The sequence below is a fragment of the Neovison vison genome, chromosome 9 (assembly GCF_020171115.1).
Source record: "Neovison vison isolate M4711 chromosome 9, ASM_NN_V1, whole genome shotgun sequence".
NCBI lineage: Eukaryota > Metazoa > Chordata > Mammalia > Carnivora > Mustelidae > Neogale > Neogale vison.
The window spans coordinates 84,472,244-84,497,032 of record NC_058099.1 but is presented as its reverse complement, the minus strand read 5'-3'; the positions used below and the strand labels follow the sequence as shown (position 1 = coordinate 84,497,032).

The following is a 24,789-nucleotide window of genomic DNA, read 5'->3' as shown; positions in this document are numbered from 1 at the left end:
TAAAGATTTTATTTATTTGGCAGACAGAGATCACAAGTAGGCAGAGAGGCAGGCAGAGAGACTGGGGGAAGCAGACTCCCTGCTGAGCAGAGACCCTGATGGGGGCTCCATCCCAGCACCCTGGGATCACAACCGGAGCTGAAGGCAGAGGCTTTAACGCACTGAGCCCCCCAGGTGCCCCGGGGACATAGTGTTAGAGGATCCTTCTGGATACTCTTTTGAGATTAGGTTGCCCTCCCTGGATTCACCTGGGCCTTGCCAGCGGGATCCTGGGTCTAGAGTCTTGCCTTCCGCATGCTTCCCCTTTGTCTATACCTGCCTCTCAGAGCCCCTCAGTGGAGAGTCCAGGCTGGGGTTCCTATGCCTCTTCTCCTGGGGCTGCAGTTTCATTCCACAATCACAGCCTCTGGGTTTTTGTCCCCTCTGAACACTCTCTCCTTGAGTCACTCTAGAAATATTAATCTGCTTCTCTGGCAGCGTGTTCAGTGTGGTAAGAGCTGGGTGTGGCTTCATACCCAACATTTGTTCTTTCTTTCAACAGATACAGTATTATAAACCTCTATGTATCAAGCACAGAATAATTGATATTTTAATATGTTCTGTCAAGGTGTTACATTCAGATACTTTTCCTTTGGGAATATTTTACCAAGGACTCTGCACAGGGATGGTAAAGCATTTGTGTAGAATTTCTTACTTCTCAGGTTCATCTCATTCTCAGAGGCACACCTAAACAGACCGCTTATTATCGGAGCCTTTGAGAAAATGATTTCAAAATAATTATACATTTATAGAAAGTTGCAAAAATATATACTGGGAGGTCCCAAGTACTTTTCACCCAGTTTTCCCCAATGTAACATCTTACATGACTGCAGTGTTAAAAGCAGGTTATAAAGACATTGGTACCATCAGATACCACCCATTTTTTTTTTTAATTTATTTGACAGAGAGAGACAGAGCAAGAGAGGGAACACAAGGGGGGGGTGAAAGAGGGGGCAGCAGGCCCCCCACCGAACAGGGAGCCCGATGTGGGGCTCAATCCCAGGACCCTGGGATCATGACCTGAGCTGAAGGTAGATGCTTAACAACTGAGCCACCCAGGCGCCCCTACCACCCATTTTTTATGCACTCATTTGTGTGTGTAGTTTCATGCAATTTTGTAATCTTTTTTAAAAAAAGATTTTATTTGAGAGAGAGAGCGAGAGAGAGGACAGTGGGAGAAACAGACTCTGGCGATCAGAGAGCCTCATGTGGGACTCTATCCCAGACTCCACGATCATGACCTGAGCGGAAGGCAGTTGCTTAACCAACTGAGCCCCAGTTTTATGCAATTTTGTTGAACCACTACCACAATCAAGATGCAGAAGTGCTCCATAAAGACAGGTTCTTCCATGCTATAACCATTTGTAGCCACACCTGTTCCTCCTCCCCAGACTAACCTTTGGCAATTGCTAATCTGTTTTCTATTTCTGTAACTTTATTATTTCAAGAACATTTTTGTAAACGGAATCAGCACAATGCCCCGAGATGTATCCAGGTTGTGTATAGATAGCATTGACAGTTCTTTCCTTTTTATTGCTGACAGTTCTTTCCTTTTTATTGCTGAGTCGCATGTCATGGTGTGGATGAACTACATACAATTTGTTTTTAATTTCTCTGTTGAAAAGTTTTGGGGTCATTTTCAATTTTTGCCCATTATGAATGAAATTGCTCTGAACATTCTTGTACAGGTTTGTGTGCAAACACGGTTTTCACTTCTCTCGGATATATGTCTGGAAGTGCAATTGCTGGCCTGTATGGTAGGTGCATGTTTAGGTTTTTTGGTGTTTTTTTTTTTTTCCTACTTTAGAAATTGTTAAACTGTTTTCCAGAGTAGCTATATCATGGCACATTTCCACAATGAATGCACCTGTGAACCAGTTTCTCCACATCCTCAGCTGCATTTGGGGTGACCATTTTTTTTAAACCATTCTGGGTGATATATAGTGATATTTAATTTGTGGTTTTAATTTTCATTTCCCCAGTACCTAATAATAATGAACATACTTTTCTGTGCTTATATGCCATCTGTATGTCTATTCATATCTTTTGGCAGACTTTTGAGAGTTCACACAAATCCTTTTCTCAGTTCACCACCAGGTGAACTTGCTCATGAACTTCAGTTGGGTCCAATTTTGGGAGAGCAATTTTCCAGAAGAATTATAAAAGAATATACAGTATAATGACACTTTTGATACATCTTTCGTCACCTGTTTAGAGGAACAATTACGTTTACATCTCCTTTTTTAATGTTCTAAGTGTACGACATAGAGTTGAATGTAATGAAACTCAATTTTCATGGTTCAAAACCTCCAAAGCTGATTTGCTTTAGGCTAAAAACGTTTCAATTTGTATGGTAAGAGAAGTCTTATTAAACTTCTTTTGTAGTTATTTTATAATTGTAAGGAGATTTTTGTTTTGGGGGGAAAAAATCAATGCTCACTGTAAAAAAAAAAATGACCAAAAGCCTCGCTATCTAATCACTGTTATACAGATGGCCAACAGACACATGAAAAGATGCTTAACATCACTCATCATCAGGGAAATACAAATCAAAACCATGATGAGATACTACCTTGCACCTGTCAGAATGGCTAAAATTAACACCGCAGAGAACAACAGATGTTGGCAAGGATGTGGAGAAAGGGGAATCTTCTTATGCTGTTGGTGGGAATGCAAGCTGGTGTAGGCAGTCTGGAAAACAGTGTGGCAGTTCCTCAAAAAGTTAAAAATAGAACTACCCTATGACCTAGCAATTGCACTACTAGGTATTTATACAAAGGATAAAAAAATACAGATTAGAAAGGGCACAACCACGCCAATGTTTACAGCAGCATTATTGACAATAGCCAAACTATGGAAAGAACTCAAATATCCATTGACTGATGAATGGATAAAGATGTGGTATGTACGTATGCACACCCCCCCACACCCACACACATAGGAATATTACTCAACCATCAAAAAGAAGGAAATCTTGCCATTTCCAACAATGTGGTTGGAGCTAGGGTGTATTATGGTAAGCGAAATATGTCAGTCAGGGAAAGAAAAATACCATATGATTTCACTCATACGCGAAATTTAATAAACAAAAAAAAAAATCGGGCGCCTGGGTGGCTCAGTGGGTTAAGCCGCTGCCTTCGGCTCAGGTCATGATCTCAGGGTCCTGGGATCGAGTCTCGCATCGGGCTCTCTGCTCGGCAGGGAGCCTGCTTCCTCCTCTCTCTCTGTGCCTGCCTCTCTGCCTACTTGTGATCTCTATCTGTCAAATAAATAAATAAAATCTTTTTAAAAAAGTAAACAAAAAAAAATGAACATATGGGAAGGGAAAAAAAGAGGGAGAGGTTATCAAGCCATAACAGACTCTTAACAGTAGAGAACAAACTGAAGGTGATTGGGGAAGCTGGTAGGGGATGAGCTAAACGGGCAATGCGTATAAAGGAGGGCACTTGTGATGAGCACCGGGTGTTATAATGTAAGTGATGAATCACTAAATTCTGCATCTGAAATGAGTTTTACCATATATTTAAATATAAACTTGGGAAAAAAATAATCACTGTTAACAGCTGGTAGTCATACTTTCACATTTCTTTCTCGGTGTGTGTATATATATATATTTACATATATTCTCTGCACACTTAAAACATGGTTATAATTAATATTATTGGTTTGATGCTGTTCTGTCTCTTGTTTCTCACAAGCATATATTATTGGCTTCCTTCCATATTAGTATAGATTTGCATTATCATTTTTAAAGCCTGCATAGTAACCCATTGTGTGCGTGTACACTTAACCAGCTTTCCTACTGATATTTATCTTGTTCCAATTTTTTGCTGTTGTAAATAATGCTTTAATGAATGTTTTCGTGGCAAAGCTTTTTAAATTTTTGCATTTTTTCTTAGATTAAATCACTAGAAGCGGGATTGTTGAGTCAAAAGTCATGTAGACCGGGGTGCCTGGGTGGCTCAGTGGATTAAGCCTCTGCCTTCGGTTCATTCATGATCTCAGGGTCCTGGAATCAAGTCCCGCGTTGAGCTCTCTGCTAAGCAGGGAACCTGCTTCCCCCTCTCTCTCTGCCTGCCTCTCTGCCTGCTTGTGATATCTCTCTCTCTGTCAAATAAATAAAATAAAATAAAATAAGTTTAAAAAAGTCATACAGACATGTATGTACATATGACTATACCTATGTATCATAAATATAGATATATCCATCTGTAGACGTTTACAGTCTTTAAGAAAAATTGCATTGATAACGCATTTTTACCAACACTGCCTAAGTAAAGTTCTTACATTTCTCAACCTTACTTATATCTCCTTTCCAACAAATTTGTTTTTCTTTTCTTTTCTTTTTTAATGGTTTTGGAACACATAAAATTCAAACTGTTAACTGAGATGGGAGCACAGGGCTCTGTCAGACTAGGTCAGTACAACTTTTCCTGTAGGATGACCATCTTCTAGAACTGTTCCTTCAGGAGCTGAATGTATTTGGGAATATGGTCTGCTTCAGTGGCTTTGCTATCTAGCCATCCAGTCTGCTCCCACAGTGCTGACCTCACATGGGGAATGAGGTCAAGACAAGCAGTATACAAATGATTATTTACTTGTGGACAGAGGAATTAATTAGGAGGAAAAAAATGTCCAAGATAACTACTAGCATGCCAAAACTTCAAAGATGGAAAGCTGTGGCTTGTAAAGTAAGCATAAGACAGCATATCCTACCTGCAAAGTTAGGGATTTATTGGAAAGTTGGATTATATGGCAGTTAGGGTTCACTCAAAATTAAAAATAAATAAAAATCTGATCAAACAGTGAAGTACAGCATTTTAATGACCGTCTGGAGGACAAAAAAACACCTTACATGGATATATTCCAAATTTGAAACTCAGAACACTTCTTTTTTGGTAGTTTTTGACTTATTTTTCCAACAGCTATTTGGTTTAATGGTTTAGGAAGTGAAATTATCTTTTACATGATGACATTACTATATTTTTGCTTACAAATTTCCTCAGATGGAGTAAGCAACAAGAGCACTGACTGTAAAATTGTACCTTTTAGAAATCAGGAAATGTGTATTCATGATATTGCAACTAACATGGGTAAGAATTGTTACAATATGCATCTTCTTATAAATTTCTAACACTTGCTCAGCAGAATTTCTTTTATTATTCCCTTTATCAATGAAATGCTTATAGTTCTAAATTTTCAGCAATTACCCTCCTCTTTCATCCAATTCCAGAGGATTTTCCGGGATTATAGAAAACTGTATCAAGTGTTTGTAAGCTATTGAAGATGTATTTTTGGACTGAGTTCTGGAGTTCTTGCACTTAAATTGATGGTGCTATATTTAACAGTGGAATATGTAGCTTCTGCCAGGCTTCTTCTAAATAATACTATAGTAGCAAAGTACCTCATAATGGGGGTGATAGAGCAGAGTCAGAAGAGCCAGGTTCCAGTTCTATTTCTGCAGAACATAAGTTATGTCACCTTGGATCAGTCCCTAACATCTCTGCTTCATGATTGTCAAGAACAAGAGATTGAATTGGTGACATAATAGAGACCCTTCAAATATGAACTTGTATGAAAATAATTTATGAACTTATGTAAAACAAGACCATATATATATATATATATATATATATATATATATATATATATATATATATGCATGCCAGCCATTCTTACTTGCAAAGGCAAACCTTAAGCCTTAAAAAGATTGGGTCACTACATACAAAGAGTACTAAAATGATGTAGGAATTAACAAAAAGTCATCAGAGGCTCTCTTTATTGGTGATACTGTTAACCTTAAAAATAAAATTGCCAATTATTTCACTAGCAAAAGTTGGGTTAATTTGGGAGCAGTAAGGAATTACATTGTAGGACAAGCAAGCTACTCAAAACCATAGGCAAGTCTAACAAACAAAAGTGAGATGATTATTTTATGGAAGAGAAACTTGGGAGCAGTTGCATTTTTTTTTCAAGATTTTATCTATTTATTTGAGTGAGACAGAAAGAGTATGTGGTGTGGGGATGGGGAGGGGCTGAGGGACAAGCAGACTCCCTGCTGAGCAGGGACCCTGACCCAGTGTTTGATCCCAGGACCCTGAGATTATGACCTGGGTGGAAAGCAGATACTTAACCAACTGAGCCACCCGGGTTCCCCAGGAGGGGTTGTTTTGGACAGAAGTCAGTTGGAGAGAAGCAAGAGTTCAGGGTGATGAAAGTTTCTCATCACCTGAGCTGCAGGGGTAGTGGATTTCTTATAGGAAATGCAATGTACTGCTTTTCCTGTTGGGGCCTGTAACTGATGATTCTTTCCCCTTGAGACTTTTCTGTTAAGGGTCCGTAATTTGCAGTTCTTCCTGTGATTGATGTTGAGTGCTAAGACTCCCTAGCTTCCCCTTCTAGCCTTTCCAGTCTCCTTGAGATTTCCCTTTAATGTTCAGGATGCACAGAGAAAAAGTTCAAAGTACATTCCTACATCTTAAATCCTTAAGAGCGTGCTGAGTAATTACAGTTCTCCGTACTTCATAGCCAGCATCTCTGTAAACTCAGGCATTTGGTCCTGTGTCTTATATAAGACCAAATGGGGGTGGGAAGGGGCAGAAAGGGTTTTAATTATTATGTAGTTTAGGTCAGTCATTTCGTAAGGCTCAAGGGTTGGGTCTAAGTATCATAGTATTTCTTGAAGGGTGCTCAGCAGTTTCTGGACTAGCTGTCTCTGAATTTAAGGGACTTTCTAAGGGATGAAAGGAGGCTCCCCGTGAAAAACTTGACCAAAAAAAGAATGCCATGTCAGATGCAGAGACGAGGGCATGACACTGCAGCGCCGAGTTTACTCTTCACTGCCCTCTCCCCGCCTTCCTGGCACGATTTGCAGCTGGGTAAGTTAAGTCACCCCACGGGCATCCTGGCCTCGTGCTCCGAGCACCGGGCGGGGCAGTTACGGGCGTCCAGACACAGGCCGGCCGGACTCAGGAACCTGTCATAATGTGTGTGTGTGGAGGCTCCCTCGGACCCTCCCTTGAGACGCCTGCGGACTGACCGCGAAAAGACTGGAATCTGCCCACGCTTGGCTTAGGTGCAGGTCCTACTGGTCCGCGTGCGGGGTCGCCTCCCCAGAAGGGCGACGGGCGTTCCCGGGCAGGTGTAACCGCCGCGCCCGGCCCCGCCCCGGCCGCGGGTCGGGACACTGATGGGCCCGTGAGGGCGGAGTCGGGGGAAAAAACTGGCGGCTCCTTACGCTCGTCCCGTTGCCTGGTGACGGGGAGGAGGCGGAGCCGACGAGCTAAAGGAGGCGGGGTCTGCGCGGAAGGGGCAGGCGTCAGAGAGGCGGCCGCGCAGCCGCCCTTTCTTCTCTCGCAGGCGCGCCCGGATCCGCGCCTTGCTTCGCCCCCGGCCTGGAGTCCGTCGTGCGCACGCGCGGACCGAGTGGCCGCCTCCGCCCCTTGCAGGGCTCGCGGCTGGGTTCGTGTCCGGCGCCCGGGCAGATACTGTGGGAGACGTCCGGGAGCCGGTGAACCGAGCGCTCTCGAGGGAGGGCGTGGGAGGTCGGGCGCTGGAAGAAGGACCGCGGGGGGCGGCTGCCGTGTCCACCGCGGCTGCGGAAAATGGTGTTCGAGTCGGTGGTCGTAGACGTGTTGAACCGGTTCTTGGGGGACTATGTGGTGAACCTGGACACGTCCCAGCTCACTCTGGGCATCTGGGGAGGTAACGAGACCGCCGCCGCCCCTCACTCTCGTTTTCCTTCCGGCGCCCGGTTGCCGGAGCCCGGCTTTGCTGTCTCGGGGCCTGGGGCCCCTCGCTCGCCGGGCGCCACCACCTGCCGCCGCCCGCCTCGGGGTTAAATTACGTAAAACCGGCGGCAGTTCCAGGGCCTGTGCCCGCCAGTTGTTTGTATTCTGTCAGGAGGGGGCTCGGGGGGCGGTGCGGGATCAAGAGTCCCCCTTTTGCGAGCCGGGCGGCAGCGGGGACCCGCGGCGGACTCCGAGGGCGTGGGGGGCAGATCGCGCCCAGGCGCGGTTCCCAGCCCGTCGCTCCGAGCTGTCCCGCTTCAGGTGTGCGGGGCGCGGGGGAGGCCCCGAGACGCCCCCGGGGTCCTGTTGTACCCCCTGGGGTTATGACGAAGGCTCGGGAGAGCCCTCGGAGGGGCGCACGTTGCCTCGCACGTGAAGGCAAGGCACGGGTGACCGAAGGCGTCCTCTCGCCTCCCTCGTTCCCCAGCCGGGGCGTGTGGCTAACCGTGGTGTCTGCTCGGCTCCCCTCTGCGGCCGCGCGGGCCGGATTCGGGTTGCTGGCCTGGCTTCGGCTGATCACAGAAAGCGAAACTCCTGTGCACAATCAGCTCAAATGATGGGCTGTTTTCAGTTCACAGCCCGACACCCAGGAGTGGGTCACGCTTGCAAGTCTTGGGGATTTTGTGGGTCAGAGTGATTGCTTTTTAAGAAACGAGGTGCGCTGTGCAACGTCTCAGACCTACAAAGGACGGGGAGGAACGTGCGCTTACATTGCTTAGATGAAGGACCAAAGCTTTACTTTGTATCCGTGTACTTCGGCGCTCTGTCTTATTTGGAGAGTTATTATTAGTGCTTTCAGCTGTTTTTGTCTTCTACCCTTCTTTATCTTAAGCACCCGTTGTAAATTACATTCCTTTCCCCTACGAAGTGAATCTCCTAGGCCAAAATTAGGGTTATTTATTTATTTATTTAGACCTAACTGTTACTATGTACACACTTTCAACCCTCTTCCGAGCTATTCGTTTATCTTGATTTTTCTCCTTTATGAAAGCGTGTGAGTAGATAATTAGTTTGATAGAACCTCTTGTTACTGCTGTTGGTGTCTAGTACCATGACAGAGCATGAACTTCCTGCAAGAACTACAGACGAGGGTGCCAGTTCTGCATCTCTGACCCGTATCAGAAACTTGAAGATTGTTTTGTTTTGCTTCTCATTTGCAGAGTAAAAATAATACTCTTTGTCTTCACACACCTCAGAAGGAAGCCTTGAAAACATTTTGTAGTGTGCTTTGATCTGTAGTGGAAGGTTGCTTCTGCATTCCAGGCGGGGTCTGTGTAGAGTGTGATTTATGCGTGAATTTATTTAAAATTTGTATACAGTAAAATTCACTCTTGTGATATACGGTTCTGTCTTTCTTGACAAGTGCAATGTCCCGGAAAGTATCCACTATCACAGTCATTCCAAAAAGTTCCCCAGGATGCCAAAATTCCCTCTACAGCCCCTTTTCAGTCTACCCTTTCCAGCCCCCGTATTTCCTGGAAACCACTGATCTGTTTCCATCCTTAGGTTTTGTCTGACCATCTGTCCTTCCTTCCTTTCAAAATATTTTATTTATTTGTTTGACAGAGAGAGAGAACACAGGGAGGCAGACCAGCAGGCAGAGGGAGAGGGAGAGTAAAGGGAGAAGCAGGCTCTGCACCGAGCAGGGAGCCTAGTGCCCTGCTAGATCCCAAGATCCTGGGATCATGACCCGAGTGGAAGGCAGAAGCTTTAACGGACTGAGCCAGGGAAGCGCCCCAGTTTTGTCTTTTCTAGAGTGCCATATAAATGGAATTATATGGTAGCTAGCTTTTGGGGGTCTGATTGCTTTTACTTGGTTTCACTCTTTTCACTTGTTACGTAAAGTGAATTTGAGAGTCACCCATGTGTTGCATGCACCGGTATTTCATTCCTTTATTTTTTGAGTGTTTTTTTTTTTTTTTAAGATTTTTAAATTATTGGACACAGCAATCACAAATAGGCAGAGCTGCAGGCAGAGAGAGGGGAGGGAAGCAGGCTCCCTACTGAGTAGGGATGCCCGATGCGGGACTGGATCCCAGGACCCTGAGATCATGACCTGAGCCAAAGGCAGAGGCTTCACCCACTGAGCCACCCAGGCGCCCCGTGGTATTTTTTATATGGATGTGTTCTAAATGTTTATCTGCTGGTTTCCCTTTCTGGCCATTACGAATAATAGAGCTGTTTAATAAACATTCATGTACAGTTTTTTTGTGTGAAAATAAATTTTTGTTTCTCTTGGCTTAATGCCTGAAAGTGGGATTGCAAGGTTTTATGGTAAATGAACATTGAACTTCTGTGAAACTATGTAGCTGCTTTTCAAAGCAGCTGTACCATTTTGCAATCCCACCAGCATTGTATGAGTGCATAGTTGCTCTGCACCTTCACTAGCATTTAGTATTGTCATTTAAAAAACTTTTCTTAAGCCATTCTAATAGGTATATAGTGCTAAAGTATTGTGGTTTTAATTTGCATACCTTGATTGATTAAAGATGTTGAGCATCTTTTCATATTCTTTGCTGTTTATATAGTTCCTTCGGTGAAGAGTCTGTTCAGATCTTCAGCTTATTTTAATTTGGCTTTTTTTCCTTTATCTGTTGAGATTAATTTACATACCTTTAAGTATACCTTTTTAAAAATGTTACTTGTTAGCATAGTTGACATACAATATTATATTAGTTCTAGGTGTGTAACAATGATTCGACAATTCTAAAGGTTATGAAATGCTCACCATGATAAATGTTGTCACCATCTGTTGCCTTACAGTTTCACAGTATTGACTGCCTTCTGTCTGCTGTATTTTTTCTCTTGAATTCACCATTCTAAAATGGACAATTAAGTGTTTTTTATGATGGTCACAAAATTATGCAACTATCACCACTAATTCTAGAACATTTTCAACACCCCCAAGTAAACGCCCATCCATATCCATTAGCAGTCACTCTCAAATTCTCTGCTGATCTCCCGAACCCCACCTCCAGTAATTACTGATCTACTTTATGTCTCTATGGATTTTCCAGTACTGGACATTTCACTTAAATGCAGTCGTGCAGTGTAGATGGACTTTTGTTTCTGGCTTCTTTCACTTTGTTTTTTGAGCTTTGTGTTGTAGCATGTATCACTTTTTTTTTTTTTTAAGATTTATTTTATTTATTTATTTGACAGAGATCACAAGTTGGCGAGAGGCAGGCAGAGAGAGAGAGGAGGAAGCAGGCTTCCCGCAGAGCAGAGAGCCCGATGCGCGGCTCGATCCCAGGACCCTGGGATCATGACCTGAGCTGAAGGCAGTGGCTTAATCCACTAAGCCACCCAGGTGCCCCAGCATGTATCACTTTTTAATGACAGAGTAATAATCCATTGTGTGAATAGATCACATTTTGTTTATCCATTCACCAAGTTGTCATTTAAATTATTCCTACTTTTTTGGGTTTTATGAGGAATGCTGCTAAGAACATTCATATATACAAGTTTTCTTGGTATATGCCTAGATGTAGAACTGCTGAATCATATGGTAACTCTGACTTCTACAAAGGAACTGCCAAACTCTTTTACCAAAGTATTTTCTTATTGTTAAGTGTTGAAAGTTCTTTACATATTATGGGTAGGAGTCCTTTGTCAGATAAGTGATTCGAAGATATTTTCCTTCATTCCCTTTCAAGTCTGTCTTTTGCAAAGCAAAAGTGTAATTTTTCGATTTAAATTTAAAATTTCGATCAAGTCCACTATAGCAGAAACTTTTCATGAGTCATGCTTTGGTGTATATATGAAATCTGTCTTCCCTGAAGTCAAAGATTTTCTCCTGTGTTTTCTTGGAGAAGTTTTATAATTTAAATTTAGATTTCTGAGCCATTTTTATATAAGGTGTGGTATAGGTTGAAGGTTGATGTTCATTTGTTTGTATGTGGTTGCAGATGTCCAATTGTTGCAGTACCACTTGCTGAAAGGACTATCCTTTCTCCATTGAATTATTTTTGCACTTTTGAAAAAAATTGGACTTTATATTGTATGGGTTTATTTTTGGATTGTAATGTTTTGATAATACATGTGTCCATTATTTCAATAATACCACACTTGTCTTGATAACTCGCTTTATAGAAAGTCTTGAAATCAGGTAGCATGATCCATCTAACTTTGGTAGTTATGAAATTTTTTAAACAACACATTAGTGTTTTATGTATAGAAGTTGGTTATATTGATAAATGAAGCTTTTAGTGCGTAAGAAATCCTTTGATGATTTAAAAAGCAGTAATTTTTTCTTTTAAGATTTTATTTATTTGACAGAGATCACAAAAAGGCAGAGAAGCAGGCAGAGAGAGAGGAAGAAGCAGTCTCCCTGCTGAGCAGAACCCTCATGCGGGGCTTGATCCCAGGACCCTGGGATCATGACCGGAGCCGAAGGCAGAGGAAAAAGCAGTAATTTTGATAAACTTAAAAATACTTGAAAATTTCAGTAATAGAAACTAGATGCTGCATAGGAGAATTGTAAGACTTAATATTTTGTAGTCTAATATCAGAAGGACCTATTGGTTTTAAATGTATGCTTTTGCTAGGTATCTGTAATAATCCAGCTAATTTCACTGTTAGCATATTAATAATGTTAATTAGTATTCAGAAGTTACATGGATGTCTTCAAATCTAAGAATGGGTAGTGTTCTGAAAATTTGTTTCTGAGACAATTTTTTGGAACTTGAGATCCATTTTTCCTTGGAGATACTGTTATATGAATGAAGAGTTTCTAAAAATTGATGTAATTACAATGTAGCAGAACAGTGGTAGTATAGTGGGCCCTATAGGGAGTGGGCTGAGTGCAGGAAGCATTTATTTTGTTAGAGGGGAAAGAGGAATTGAACTTTATCTCACACTCTTGGTGAATTTTGATATTGGTATCCTGTTTATGCACTGCTATTTACAATTCTCCACCCCTTTTTATAAGTCATCTACTTAGGGAGGTAGTGGTGCTTCATAGATCGTGCTGAGATTCATCTTCCAACTTTTCTAGGCAATCTAGAATTTCAAGAGCTAGGCTGCATCAGAATCAGCCATATGTGTTTGTTATGGATACAGATCTCTGAACTGTTGTCCAGAGAGTATAATGGATTTATGTGACATAGTACACCAAAATCTTTTTTATTTATTTATTTATTTTTTAAATAACGCAGGATTGTGATGGACAGCTAGGTGCATTTTTAGAGCACTTTCAGACAAAAGTATTAGAAATTCAGAGACAGAAGCAATGTGACAGAATTATCATTTGTAGTGCAAGGAATACCTATACTTGATAGCTCCTTCTGTAGTCTTGTTTCGTCTCTCTCTCTCTTGTTTTCTTTAAAATTATAAAACTCATAAATTTGCAGGGTTTTTTTTTTGTTTGTTTTTGTTTTTGGTGGTGGCTATTACACCCGACATTGTTTTGCAACCTTAGAAACTTCAATTTCTTGTTTTTGTTTTTAACTAGCATATTTTATTTTTGAAATGTTGTTCTCCTAATTTTCTCTTTATAGTAGACTTTATTGATCCTTGGTCACCTATTGCATACCCTCAGTATACTAGTGGCTCTGTATTCAGGGCACAATTCCTTTCCCTCTTTTCAGCTTTATTATTTTCCATGTCTTTATCTTCCATATCACCTATTTGGTTCTTTGCTTCTTCCATTCTCATTGGGATTCCACCCAGTCAGTTTTGCATCTCAGTTACAGCATTTTTTATTTTGGCCTGACTAGTTTTTAGGTCTTCTATTTCTTCAGCATGGACCCATTTCTGCTGTCCTCTATGCTATTTTCAGGGCTGGCTATTATTCTTATGACTGCTCTAAATTCTTGTTTTGTTCTAAATTCTGTTTTGAGCAAGTCTGTGACTGTGGTTTCTTCTTGATCTCTCTTTTGGAGAGAATTCTTCCGTCTTGCCACTTTGGTTAAGTTTGTCTTTGGCATGTTATGAAAGCTTATTATCTTTCCTGCTTCTGAGAGTAATGCTATATTAAAAAGGGGTCATACACTGTCCAGGACTTGGCACTTGAGCTGTTTGCTGTGTGCACTCTGCTGTTTTGTTCTGGCTGCCCTTTCCCACAGGTCAGTCCTCTGCACACTTCTTCCTTGCTTGCAGTAGGAAGTGTTTGGGTCTTTAACTAGGTGTGCTATGATTTGTCTATTTAGATAAGCCTTGCAGCCACCACATTCACTCCCTCTAATTGTGCATATTGTTTTCTTATCTTCAGATCAATTTCCTAGTTCAAAATGATGTGATGCCTATCTAGCTATGTTCGAGGGATGAGGCAAGTCCAGGGTTCCCCCCACTACTCTGCCATCTTAACTTCTTTCACTCAGGGCACAACTCCTGATTTGAAGGACTCCTTCTGTGATAGGAATATGCTGGGGAGCCAGCCAAATGTCTGTTGAAGTCTGCTGGTAATTGCCAATTCTAATTTCTTAAATACTGTTTTTACCTTTATGCTTTGAGAAACTTTAATAGAACATTAGAGCTGAAAGGGAATGTTTTATTATGAAAAGTGTTCAAACACACAGAATGGTTCAAGGTTTTACAGTCCATATACCAATAATTTAGATTGTACTACTAATTCTGTATTAATAGCTTTATTGAAATAATTGATACGGTAAAATGCACATATTTAAAGTCTACAGTTTGGCTAATCTTGACTTATGTATCCTCTTGGGAAACAATCATCATGATCAACTTAAGAGAAGTATCCACACTGAAAAGGTTTTTTTGGCCCATATTGAGAGGTATCCAGTTTTCTGATTTTTGTTGTTGTTTTACCATACGTACCTCTATTCCTGGTTTGCTGAAAGTTATGCTTTTTTTGTTTGTTTGTTTTGTTTTGTTTTCCCCCTCCAAGAATGTGTATTGGGTTTTATAAAATGGTTTGTCTTCGTCTCTTCATATGATCATAAGATTTCTCTTCTTCAGCCTGTTGATGTGTAATGGATTACGCCAGTTGATCTTTTGAATGTTGAATGAGCCTTGCATACCTGGAATAAATCCCACTTGGTCTTGGTATATAACATTGTTGGATTCAGTTTGATATTTTGTTGAGGATTTTTGCATCTATGTTTGCTGAGAAGTAGTGGTCTATAGCTTCCCCCCTACCCCCCCCCCTTGCAACACGTTTATCAGGTTTTGAGTAATGCTGACCTCTATGAATGAGTTAGGAAGTTTTCCCTATGATTATGTTTCCTAGAAGAGGTTGTAGGGACTTAGTATCATTTTTTCCTAAAATGTTTCTTAGAACTTTAGTGAAACTGATTTGAGCATTATGCTTTCAGTTTTTAAAGATTTTTTTTTTTTAAAGATTTATTTATTTATTTATTTGACTGACAGAGATCACAGGTAGGCAGAGAGACAGGCAAAGAGAGAGGGGAAGCAGGCTCCCTGCTGAGCAGAGAGCCTGATGCAGGGCTCAATCCCAGAACCCTGAGCCAAAGGCAGAGGCTTTAACCCACTGAGCCACCCAAGCGCCCCTGACAGATTATTTATTATTGAATCAATGTCTTTAATAGATACAGGCCCATTTATATTTTTTCTTCTGTGTTTTGCTGGAATATGTCTTCAAAGGAATTCTTGTAACTTGTGGGCATGTTTGTATTCCTTTATAATCCTTTTAACATCTATTGAATCAGTAATGAAGGTCCTTTCATTTGTGATATTAGTAATTTGTATCTTTTTCTTTCTTAGTGAATCTGGCTAGGGAGTTAGCAATTTAATTGATCTTTTCAGAGAACCATCTTTTGTTTTCATTGGTTTTTCTCTTGATTTTTCTCTATTGAATTTCATTTAATTCTTCTCTAATTCTTACTTCTTTTCTTCTGGTTACTTAGGATTTAATTTGCTCTTTTTCTGGATTCCTAAAGTGGATGCTTAGATTATTGATTTTAGATATTTCATCTTTTGCTTTTGAAAAAAATGTCTTATTTAGAGAGAAAACGCATGCACGTTTGAGAGAGAATGTGTGAGTGTGAGCAGGGGAAGAGTCAGAGGGAGAGGGGGAGAGAGAATTCCAAACAGACTCTGTGCTGGGCACAGAGCTGGATTTGGGGCTCCATCTCACAACTCTTAGATCAGGACCAGAGCTGAAACCAAGAATGGGTTCCTCAAACGACCGAGCCAACCATGTACCCTTTTTTCTTCTTTTCTAATATATGCATTCAGTGGTAAATTCCTTTCTAAGCCTTGCTTTTGCTGCATGCCCAATTATGAAAACTGTATTTTCATTTGATTCAAGATACTTTGCAGTTTCTTTTGAGATGACTTCTTGGGCGATGTGTGCTTTTAAATTAATATTTATTAAATCTTCAGATATTTTGTGAGTTTCTAACTTTCTGTTACTGATTTCTAGTTTAATTCCATTGCAGTCTGAAAGCAGATTTTGTATGGCTTTTATTCCCTTAAATTTGTTAATGTATGTTTTATGGCCCAGAGTTTGGTTTACTGTGGTGAATGTTCTGTGTGAGCTTGAGAAGAATATGTATTGTTATTGTAAGACATGTTCTGTAAATTTTCATTAGATCTCTTTATTTTTGTTTGTCTCTGCCTTTATATTTAGAGTGAGTTTCTTGCAGAAATTGTGTTGTTGGGTTTTGTTTTGTTGTATCCACTGGGTCAAGTTTTGTCTTTTAGTTGGTATATTCAGACCGTTTATATTTGAAGTGATATAGTTGGGTTAATGGGTATCTATTGTATTTGTAGTTCTTTTCTATTTCTTGCATGTATGTCTTTGCTTTTTAAAATCTTCCCCCTTTTCTGCCTCTTCTGGTTTTAAATGAGTATTTTCTATTATTTTATTTTTTCTTTTCTTCTAACATATCAGTTATACTTCTTTAATTTTTGGGGGGGTGATCCTTGGGATTACTAGTATGCATTTAAAACTAAGTCCAATCAAAACTACATTGGTTCACAGTAGTGGAAGTACATTATAAAGGGTATTCCATTCCATTCTTTTGCTCCTTATAATGTTGCTGTCATACATTTCACTTACCCATAAGCTGTACCTACTAGTGCACTGTTGCTATTATTTGAATAGTGTTCCATTAGATCATTAATAATGAAGAAAATAAGAGGCTTAATTTTACCTTTATTCCTTTTCTAATGCTCTTGCATATCTGAGTTTCTGACCTATGTTATTGTTCTATTCTGAAAACTTCTAACATTTCTTGCAAGTGAGGTCTAGCAACAAATTCCACCAGTTTTGGTTTGTCTGAGAAAGTATTTCTTTTTTACATCACCACTTAAAAAATTATGGTATGATACAACATTAAATTAATCATTTTAACAATATTTTCACTTTCAGGTGTACAGCATATTGATTCAACAATTCTGTACATTACCTGATGCTCATCCTCAGTATAGTCATGTATGTCACCAAACAGCATTTCTGCAACATTATTGACTATAGTCCCTGTGCTATACTTTTCACTTCTGTGACTTCTTTATTTTTTCAACTGGACCTTTGTACTTAGTTGCCTTCACCTGTTTTGCCCACCCTCCTCCCCCAGACCTACCTTTTCTCTGGCAGCCACCAGTTTGTTCTCTGTACTGTAGAGCCTGCTTTTGGGGGCACCTGTGTGGCTCAGTTGGTTACACAACAGCCTTCGGCTTGGGTCTTGATCCTGGAGTCCTGGGATTGAGTCCTCTGTCAGGCTCCCTGCCCAGTAGGGGGTCTCCTTCTGCCTCTGACCTTCCCCCTCTCATGCTTGCTCTTTCTCATTCTTTCTCTCTCTCAAATAAATAAAATCTTAAAGTCTGCTTCTTGTTTATTTGTTTTGTTTTTTAGATTCCACAAAAAAGTGACATCATGGTATTTGTCTTCCTCTGATCTGTTTCACTTAGCATGATAACCTCTAGGTCCATCCATATTGTTGAAAGTGGCATGGTCTCGTTCTTTTATATGGCTGAGTAATATTCTTTGTGTATATATATGTGGGTGGGAGTGTATACATCTATCGGTGGACACTTGGGTTGCTTCCATCTGTTAGCTGTTGTAAGTGATGCAATACAAAAAACATAGAGGGGCATATATCTTTTAGAATTAGTGTTTTGGGTTTTTTTGGGGGAGGGGGCAAATACCCAGAAACAGAATTCCTGGATCACATGATATTTCTATTTTAATTTTTTGATGAATTTCCCTATTGTTTTCCATAGTTGACTGTACCAATTTATGTTCTTTCCAGTAGTGTAGGAGGATTTGTTTTTTTCTCCACATCCTCACCCACACTTGTTATTTCTTATCATCTATCTTAAAGATTTTATTTATTTGCAAGAGGGTGTGAGGGACTGAGAGGGAGTGAGAGAGCATGAGCAGGGGGGGGCCGGAGTGAGAGAGGGAGAGAATCAGACTCCCTGCTGAGCAGAGGGCCTGACATGGGGCTTGATCTCAGGACCTCGGGAATCATGACCTGAGCTGAAGGCAGACGCTTAACCGATTGACCCACCCAGACACCCCTCTTGTGTTTTTTGATTCTAGCCTCTCTGACAGGTTGTAGGTGATATCTCATTGTGCTTTTGATTTGTGTTTCCCTTCTGATGAGCGATGTTGAGCAACTTTTCCTGTTGGTGATTGGTATGTTGTCTTTGGAAAAATGTCTCTTCAGGTCCTCTCCCATTTTTAATCAAATTAATAGGTTTTTTTGGTGTGTTGTATACATTCTTCATATATTTTGGGTAATAATTCTTTATCAGATACATCATTTGAAAATATCTTCTCCCATTCTGTAGGTTGCCCTTTTATTTTGTGGGTGTTTTCCTTTGCTATATAAAGCCTTTTATTTTGGTGTGGTGCCAATAGTTTTTGGTTTTGTTTTCCTTGCCTTAGGACACATACTTAGAATGTTTCTGTGGTGATGTAAGAGAAAATACTGCCTGTGATTTCTTCCAGGAGTTTTATGGTTTCAGGCCTCACATTTAGGTCTTTAATTCATTTTGAGTTATTTTTGTATATGGTGTGAGAAAGTGGTTCATCTGGTTTCATTCTTTTTCAGTAGTTGTCCACTTTTCCCAGCACGATTTGTTGAAAAGGCTGTCTTCTTTCCATGTATTTTCTTATTTCCTTTGTCACAGATTAATTGACCACATAAGTACAGGTTTATTTTTGGGCTCTCTCTTCTGTTCTTTTGATCTGTATGTCTGTTTTTGTGCCAGTACCTTACTGTTTTGATTAGTAGAACTTCATAGTTTAACTCTTGAAATCTGGAATTGTGATACCCTCAGCTTTTTCTTTCTCAAGGTTGCTTTGGCTATTTGGGTGTTTTTTTGTGATTCTATACACCTTTTAGGATTATTTGTTTTAATTACTTGAAAAATGCTGTTGGTATTTTGATAGGGATTGCATTGAACCTATAGATTGCTCTTTGTAATGACTTTTTTTTTTCCCAATTTATTTATTTTCAGAAAAACAGTATTCATTATTTTTTCACCACACCCAGTGCTCCATGCAAGCCGTGCCCTCTATAATACCCACCACCTGGTTGTAATGACTTTTTAAACAATATTCTTCTAATCCATGAACATGGAATATTTTTCTATTTGTGTTGTCTTTAGTTTCTTTCATCAGTGTTTTATAGTTTTTAGAGTACAGGTCTTTTACCTGTTTGGTTAGGTCTATTCCTAAGTATTCTTTTTGGTGTAATTGTAAATGGAATTGTTTATTTCTCCTGTTACTTTGTTATTAGTATATAGAAATGAAATGGATTTCTGTATATAATTTTGTGTCATGGAAGTTCACTTAATTTATTTGTCAGTTTTGATAGTTCTTTTGGTGGAGTTTTTAGGGTTTTCTACATGCAGTATTATGTCTTCTGCAAGTAGTGTAAGTTTTACTTATTCCTTGCTAATTTGAATGTCTTTTATTTCTTTTCCTTATCTGATTCCTGTAGTTAAGGGTTCCAGCATTATATTGAATAAAAGTGAAAGTGGACATCCTTGTCTTTTTCCTGATTTTTGAGGAAAAGTTTAGTTTTTCACCGTTGAGAATGATGTCAGTTGCGGGTTTTTCACATGTGGCCCTTAGTATGTTGAGGTATATTTCCTCCATATCTACTTTGTTTTATCGATAATGGGTGTTGCATTTTGTGAAACGTTTCTGTATTTACTGAGATCATCATAGGGCTAACCCTTTTCTTGTTAATGTGATATATCACGTTGATGGATTTGTGAATATTAAACCACTGTTGTATCCCTGGAATAATTTAGCTGAGGTCAGTGATTTTTTTTTTTTAAGATATTGTTGGATTTGGTTTGCTAGTATTTTGTTGAGGATTTCTATGTTGGTGTTCATCAGTAATATTAGCTTGTGGTTTTCTTTCTTGGTAGTTTCTGGGTATTGCTGGCCTTGCAGAATGAATTCTGAAGTTTTCCTTTCTATTCTATTTCTTGGAATAGTTTGGGAATAGGTTATTAACTCTTTAAATGTTTGGTGGTATTCACCCACGAAGCCATCTAGTCCTATACTTTTTGCTTGTTGGGAGTTCGTGATTGCTGATTGAATTTCATTACTAGTCAGGTCTGTTCAGATTTTGTTTCTTATTTAGTTGGAAAGATTGTAGTTTTTAGGAATTTATTGATTTCTTCTCAGTTGCCCAATTTGTCGGCATGTGATTTTTTGTTATATTCTCTTGTAATCCTTTGCATTTCTCTGGTGTCAGTTGTTACTTTCATGTTAGCCTTAAGTGTGCAGTCCAGAGGCATTAAGTGCACCTTCTCTCCATCCATCTCCAGAACGCTTCTTATCCTGCAAAACTGAAACATTATACCTATTGAGGAATAACTATCTCCTTCCTTCATCTACTGGTGCCTATTATTCTGTTTTCCATCTCTATGAATTTGACTATACTAGGTACTTCCTATAAGTGGTATCATATAATATTTGATCTTCTGTGTTTGGCTTATTTCATGTATTAGCGTAATGTCCTCAGCATTCATCTGTTGCAGCATATATCAGAATTTTACTCATTTTTAAAGTTGAACGATATTTATTTTTTGTATATATCCCATTTTGTTTCTCTGTTCATCTGTAAATAGACAACATGGGTTGCTTCTACCTATTGGCTGTCGTGAATCATGGCCCTACAAACATCAGTGTGCAAATAGATCTGTTTTGGTATATACCCACAAGTGGAATTGCTGGTTAATTCTTTTTAATTTTTTGAGGAAGTGTCATACTCCTTTCCAGATGTACCATTTTACATTTTCACTAACAGCGCAAAAGGATTCTAATTTCTCCACATGAGCTCAGAAACACTTGCTATTTTCTATTTTATTCATAGTAGCCATCCTCATGGGTGTGAGGTACTATCTCATTTTTACTGACTTGCATTTCTTTGATGATTAGTGCTGTTGGATATCTTCTCATTGGTTAATGGCCATTTATAGGTCTTCTTTGGAAAAATGTCTTTTGAAGACCTTTGGCCTCCCTTTAATTGGGTTGCTTTTTTTTTTTTTTAAATAGAGTTGTAGGAGTTCTTTATATATTGATACTGACCTTTTATCAGATAAGTGATGGGCAAATACTATTGCCTTTTCATTGTTGAGAATGCCCTATGATGCACAAAAGTTTTTACTTTTGATGAAATCTAGCTCATCTTTTGTTTTTCCTGTGCTTTTTGGTATTATAAACATCCAAAAGAAATCATTGCCAAATTGACTCATGGAATTTTTCACTTATGTTTTCCTCTTAGATTTTTATAGTTATCAATATGAAATTTGAGTTTTTGATTTACTTTCAGTTAATTTTTGGTTATGGTGTATGGTAACCCAGCTTCATCTTTTGCAAGTGAGTATCATTTTCCAGCAGTTTTTCGTGACATTTCCAAATTGAGTGATCTTGGCAGCCTTATCAAATTCATTTGCCTGTATATGTGAGAATTTATTTCTCATCTCTTGTGTTCTGTTCCATTGGTCTGTGTGTTTGTATATGGTACCACACTGTTTCGATTACTATGTTTTCGTATTAAGTTTGGATATCGGGAAGAGTGAGACTTCCGGTTTTCTTCTTCTCGCCCCATAAAACAAAAGATTGTTTTAACAATGGAGGTGTCCCTTGTGATTCCATGTGAATTTAAAAATGGATAAACACATATTCCCCCCCCCCCCCGTGGGACAACATCCTTTAACTAATCCATTTTTCTTTCTTTCTTTTTTTATTTTTGAAGATTTTTATTTATTGATTATTCATTTGAGGGATAGAGAACAAGCAGGGGGAGGGGCAGAGGGAGAGGGAGAAGCAGGCTCCCTGCTAGGCAGGGAGCCCCACGCAGGACTCAGTCCCAGGACCCCAGGATCACAACCCGAACTGAAGGCAGGTGCCCAACCGACTGAGCCATTCGGGTGCCCCAAATATTGGGATTTTAATATTGATTGCATTGAGTCTGTAATTTGCTTTGGGTAGTATTTTCGTCTTAACAATATTAAGTCTTCCAGTCTATGAATATGGGATGGATGTCTTCCAGGTTCTGTGTGCCTTTAATGTCATTCAGCAGTGTTTTATTATAAAGTCTGAAGGTACAAGTCCTTTGGTTAAGTTTATTCCTAAGTGCTTTATTATTTTCCATGCTATTTATTTAATTAATTAATTTTATTTTATTTTTAAAAGATTTATTTATTTATTTGACATAGAGATCACAAGTAGGCAGAGAGGCAGGCAGAGAGAGAGGGGGAAGCAGGCTCCCTGTTGAACAGAGAGCCGGATGTGGGCCTCGATCCCAGGATCCTGAGATCATGACCTGTCTAAAGGCAGAGGCTTAACCCACTGAGCCACCGAGGCACCCCAAGATTATCCATTTCTTGATGATTCATTAGTAGTAGGGTGTGTTTTTCAAGGACTTGATCCATTTGATCTAGGATATCCAGTTTGTTGATGTACCGTTTTTCATAGTACTCTTATAATCTTTTTTATTTTTCTGTAAAATTGGTAGTATCCCCTCCTATATTCCTGATTTCAGTTGTTTAATTCTTTTCTTTTTCTTAGTTTATGAGCTAAAGATTTTTGAGGAGCCAGATTTTGATCTCAGCAGTTTTCTTTATTGGGTTCCCTGTTCTCCATCTTAATGATTTCTGTTCTAAACTTTATTCCTTCTGGTAGCTATGGGTTTAGTTAATCTCTGTTTCTTTCAGGTACAAATTTAAGGTGTTAATTTGGGATATTATTTTTTAATGTGAACACTTAACAGCTGCTAAGTATTCCCAGGACTGTCTTTACCACAGCCTATAAATTTTGGTATGTTGTGCTTTCATTTTAATTTTTCTTAAGTTTTAAAAGTTTTTCTTGTGATTCCTTTTTTCTTGTGATATCTTCTAAAAGATACTTTATAGGATTTCAATCTCTTAAAATTTAGATTTTTGTTGTTGTTGTTGCCTAATATGTGGCCTGTCCTGAAGAATGTTCCATGAGTACTTGAGAAAATTGTGTATTTTGCTCTTATTGAGTAGAGTGTTTCATTTATGTTTTTAAAATTCAGCTTGTTTCCTTCTTAATCTTCTCTCTGGTGGTTCTGTCTGTTATTGAAGTTGTGTGCTGAAACCTCCTACCATTACTGTAGAGTTGTTTCTTTCTTCTTATCTGTCATTGTTTGCTTCAGATTGTGCTCTTGTGTTTGTGAATTGAATTTAGTGAACGGACACTTTTATCATTAGATGACGTCCCTCTTCACCTCTTCTAATAGCTTTTGACTTACAGTCTCTTGTCTGGAATATGTATAGCCACATCTGGTCTCTTGTTATTATTTGCACAAGAAATCTTGTGCAGTTTTTTTCACTTAAATTTTAACCTATGTATGTTCTTAGAGCTATAGGGCCATCATGTTTTGTTTGGCTTTAAATACATTCTGCCTGTGTCTTTTGAGGGGGGAGTTTAAACTGTTTACATTTATTTATTTTCAAATTTTTATTTAAATTTAATTAGTTCACATAGAGTGTAATGCTAGTGTTAAGTGTAGAATTTAATATGCAACACCCAGTGCTCATCACAACAGGTGCCCTCCTTTATCCCCATCACCTATTTAACCCATCCCCCTGCCCACCTCCTCTTCAGTCAGTAACTGTTAGATTGTTCTGGATAGTTAATAGTCTGTTTCTTGGTTTGTATATTTTTATTTTTATTTTTTTATTTTTTATTTTTTAAAGATTTTATTTATTTGACAGACAGAGATCACAAGTAGGCAGAGAGGCAGGCAGAGAGAGAGGGAAAGAAGCAGGCTGAGCAGAGAGCCCAATTCCATGTGGGGCTCCATTCCAGGACCCTGGGATCATGACCTGAGCTGAAGGCAGAGGCTTTAACCCACTGGGCCATCCAGGCGCCCCAGTGATCCGTTTTGATTTTATTTCCTTTTTGTATATTCTGTAGGTATTTTTTTTTTGTGGTTCCACAGGAATTACATATAATATCTTAATGTATAAGAATATATCTTAAACTGATACCTACTTTAATCTCATACAATAATTTCACTTTTTTACAGCTTGCCTCCCCAACTTTGTTATTGGTGTAACAGATGACATTTTTACACATTATGTACCTATAAACAGAGTTACGATCTTTAAGTTCTTTTGTTTTTAAAATTTTAATTAAAAATTTATAATTTATAAAATTATATGTATTATGTATAATATGGAAAATTATATAAATAAAAATAAATATAACATTTAAGTTAAATTTAAATTAAATAAATAAAAATTTAAATTAAATTAAAAAAATAAAGAATAAAATATGGAGTTACGAAGTAAAATTATAATAGTTTTCATATTGTACATGCACTTGCCGTTACTGTAGTAACTTACCATTACTACAGCTTTGAGTTACTACACAGCATCTTTTCTTTCTTTTTTTTGTTTTTAAGATTATTTGAGAGAGAGCATGTGTGTGCATGAGTGCAGGGAGGGGCAAAGAGAGGGAACCTTCAAGCCGATTCCCTGTTGAAAATGGAGCCCAGTGTTGGGCTGATCTCATGACCCCTGAAATCAGGAC

General features: G+C 39.1%; 1 protein-coding gene across 4 annotated transcripts in view; it reads left to right on the top strand.

The window, feature by feature from the left end:
• Positions 1–7,512: 7,512 nt before the first annotated feature.
• The window catches only part of VPS13A (vacuolar protein sorting 13 homolog A), a 240,558-nt gene continuing 223,281 nt past the window's right edge, over positions 7,513–24,789 (top strand). For all 4 annotated transcript variants that reach the window (XM_044265853.1, XM_044265852.1, XM_044265856.1 and 1 more), the window contains exon 1: positions 7,513–7,743. In XM_044265853.1, coding sequence (XP_044121788.1) covers positions 7,644–7,743 — 100 coding nt within the window. In that variant the 5' untranslated portion in view covers positions 7,513–7,643. The remainder of the gene's footprint in view (positions 7,744–24,789) is intronic.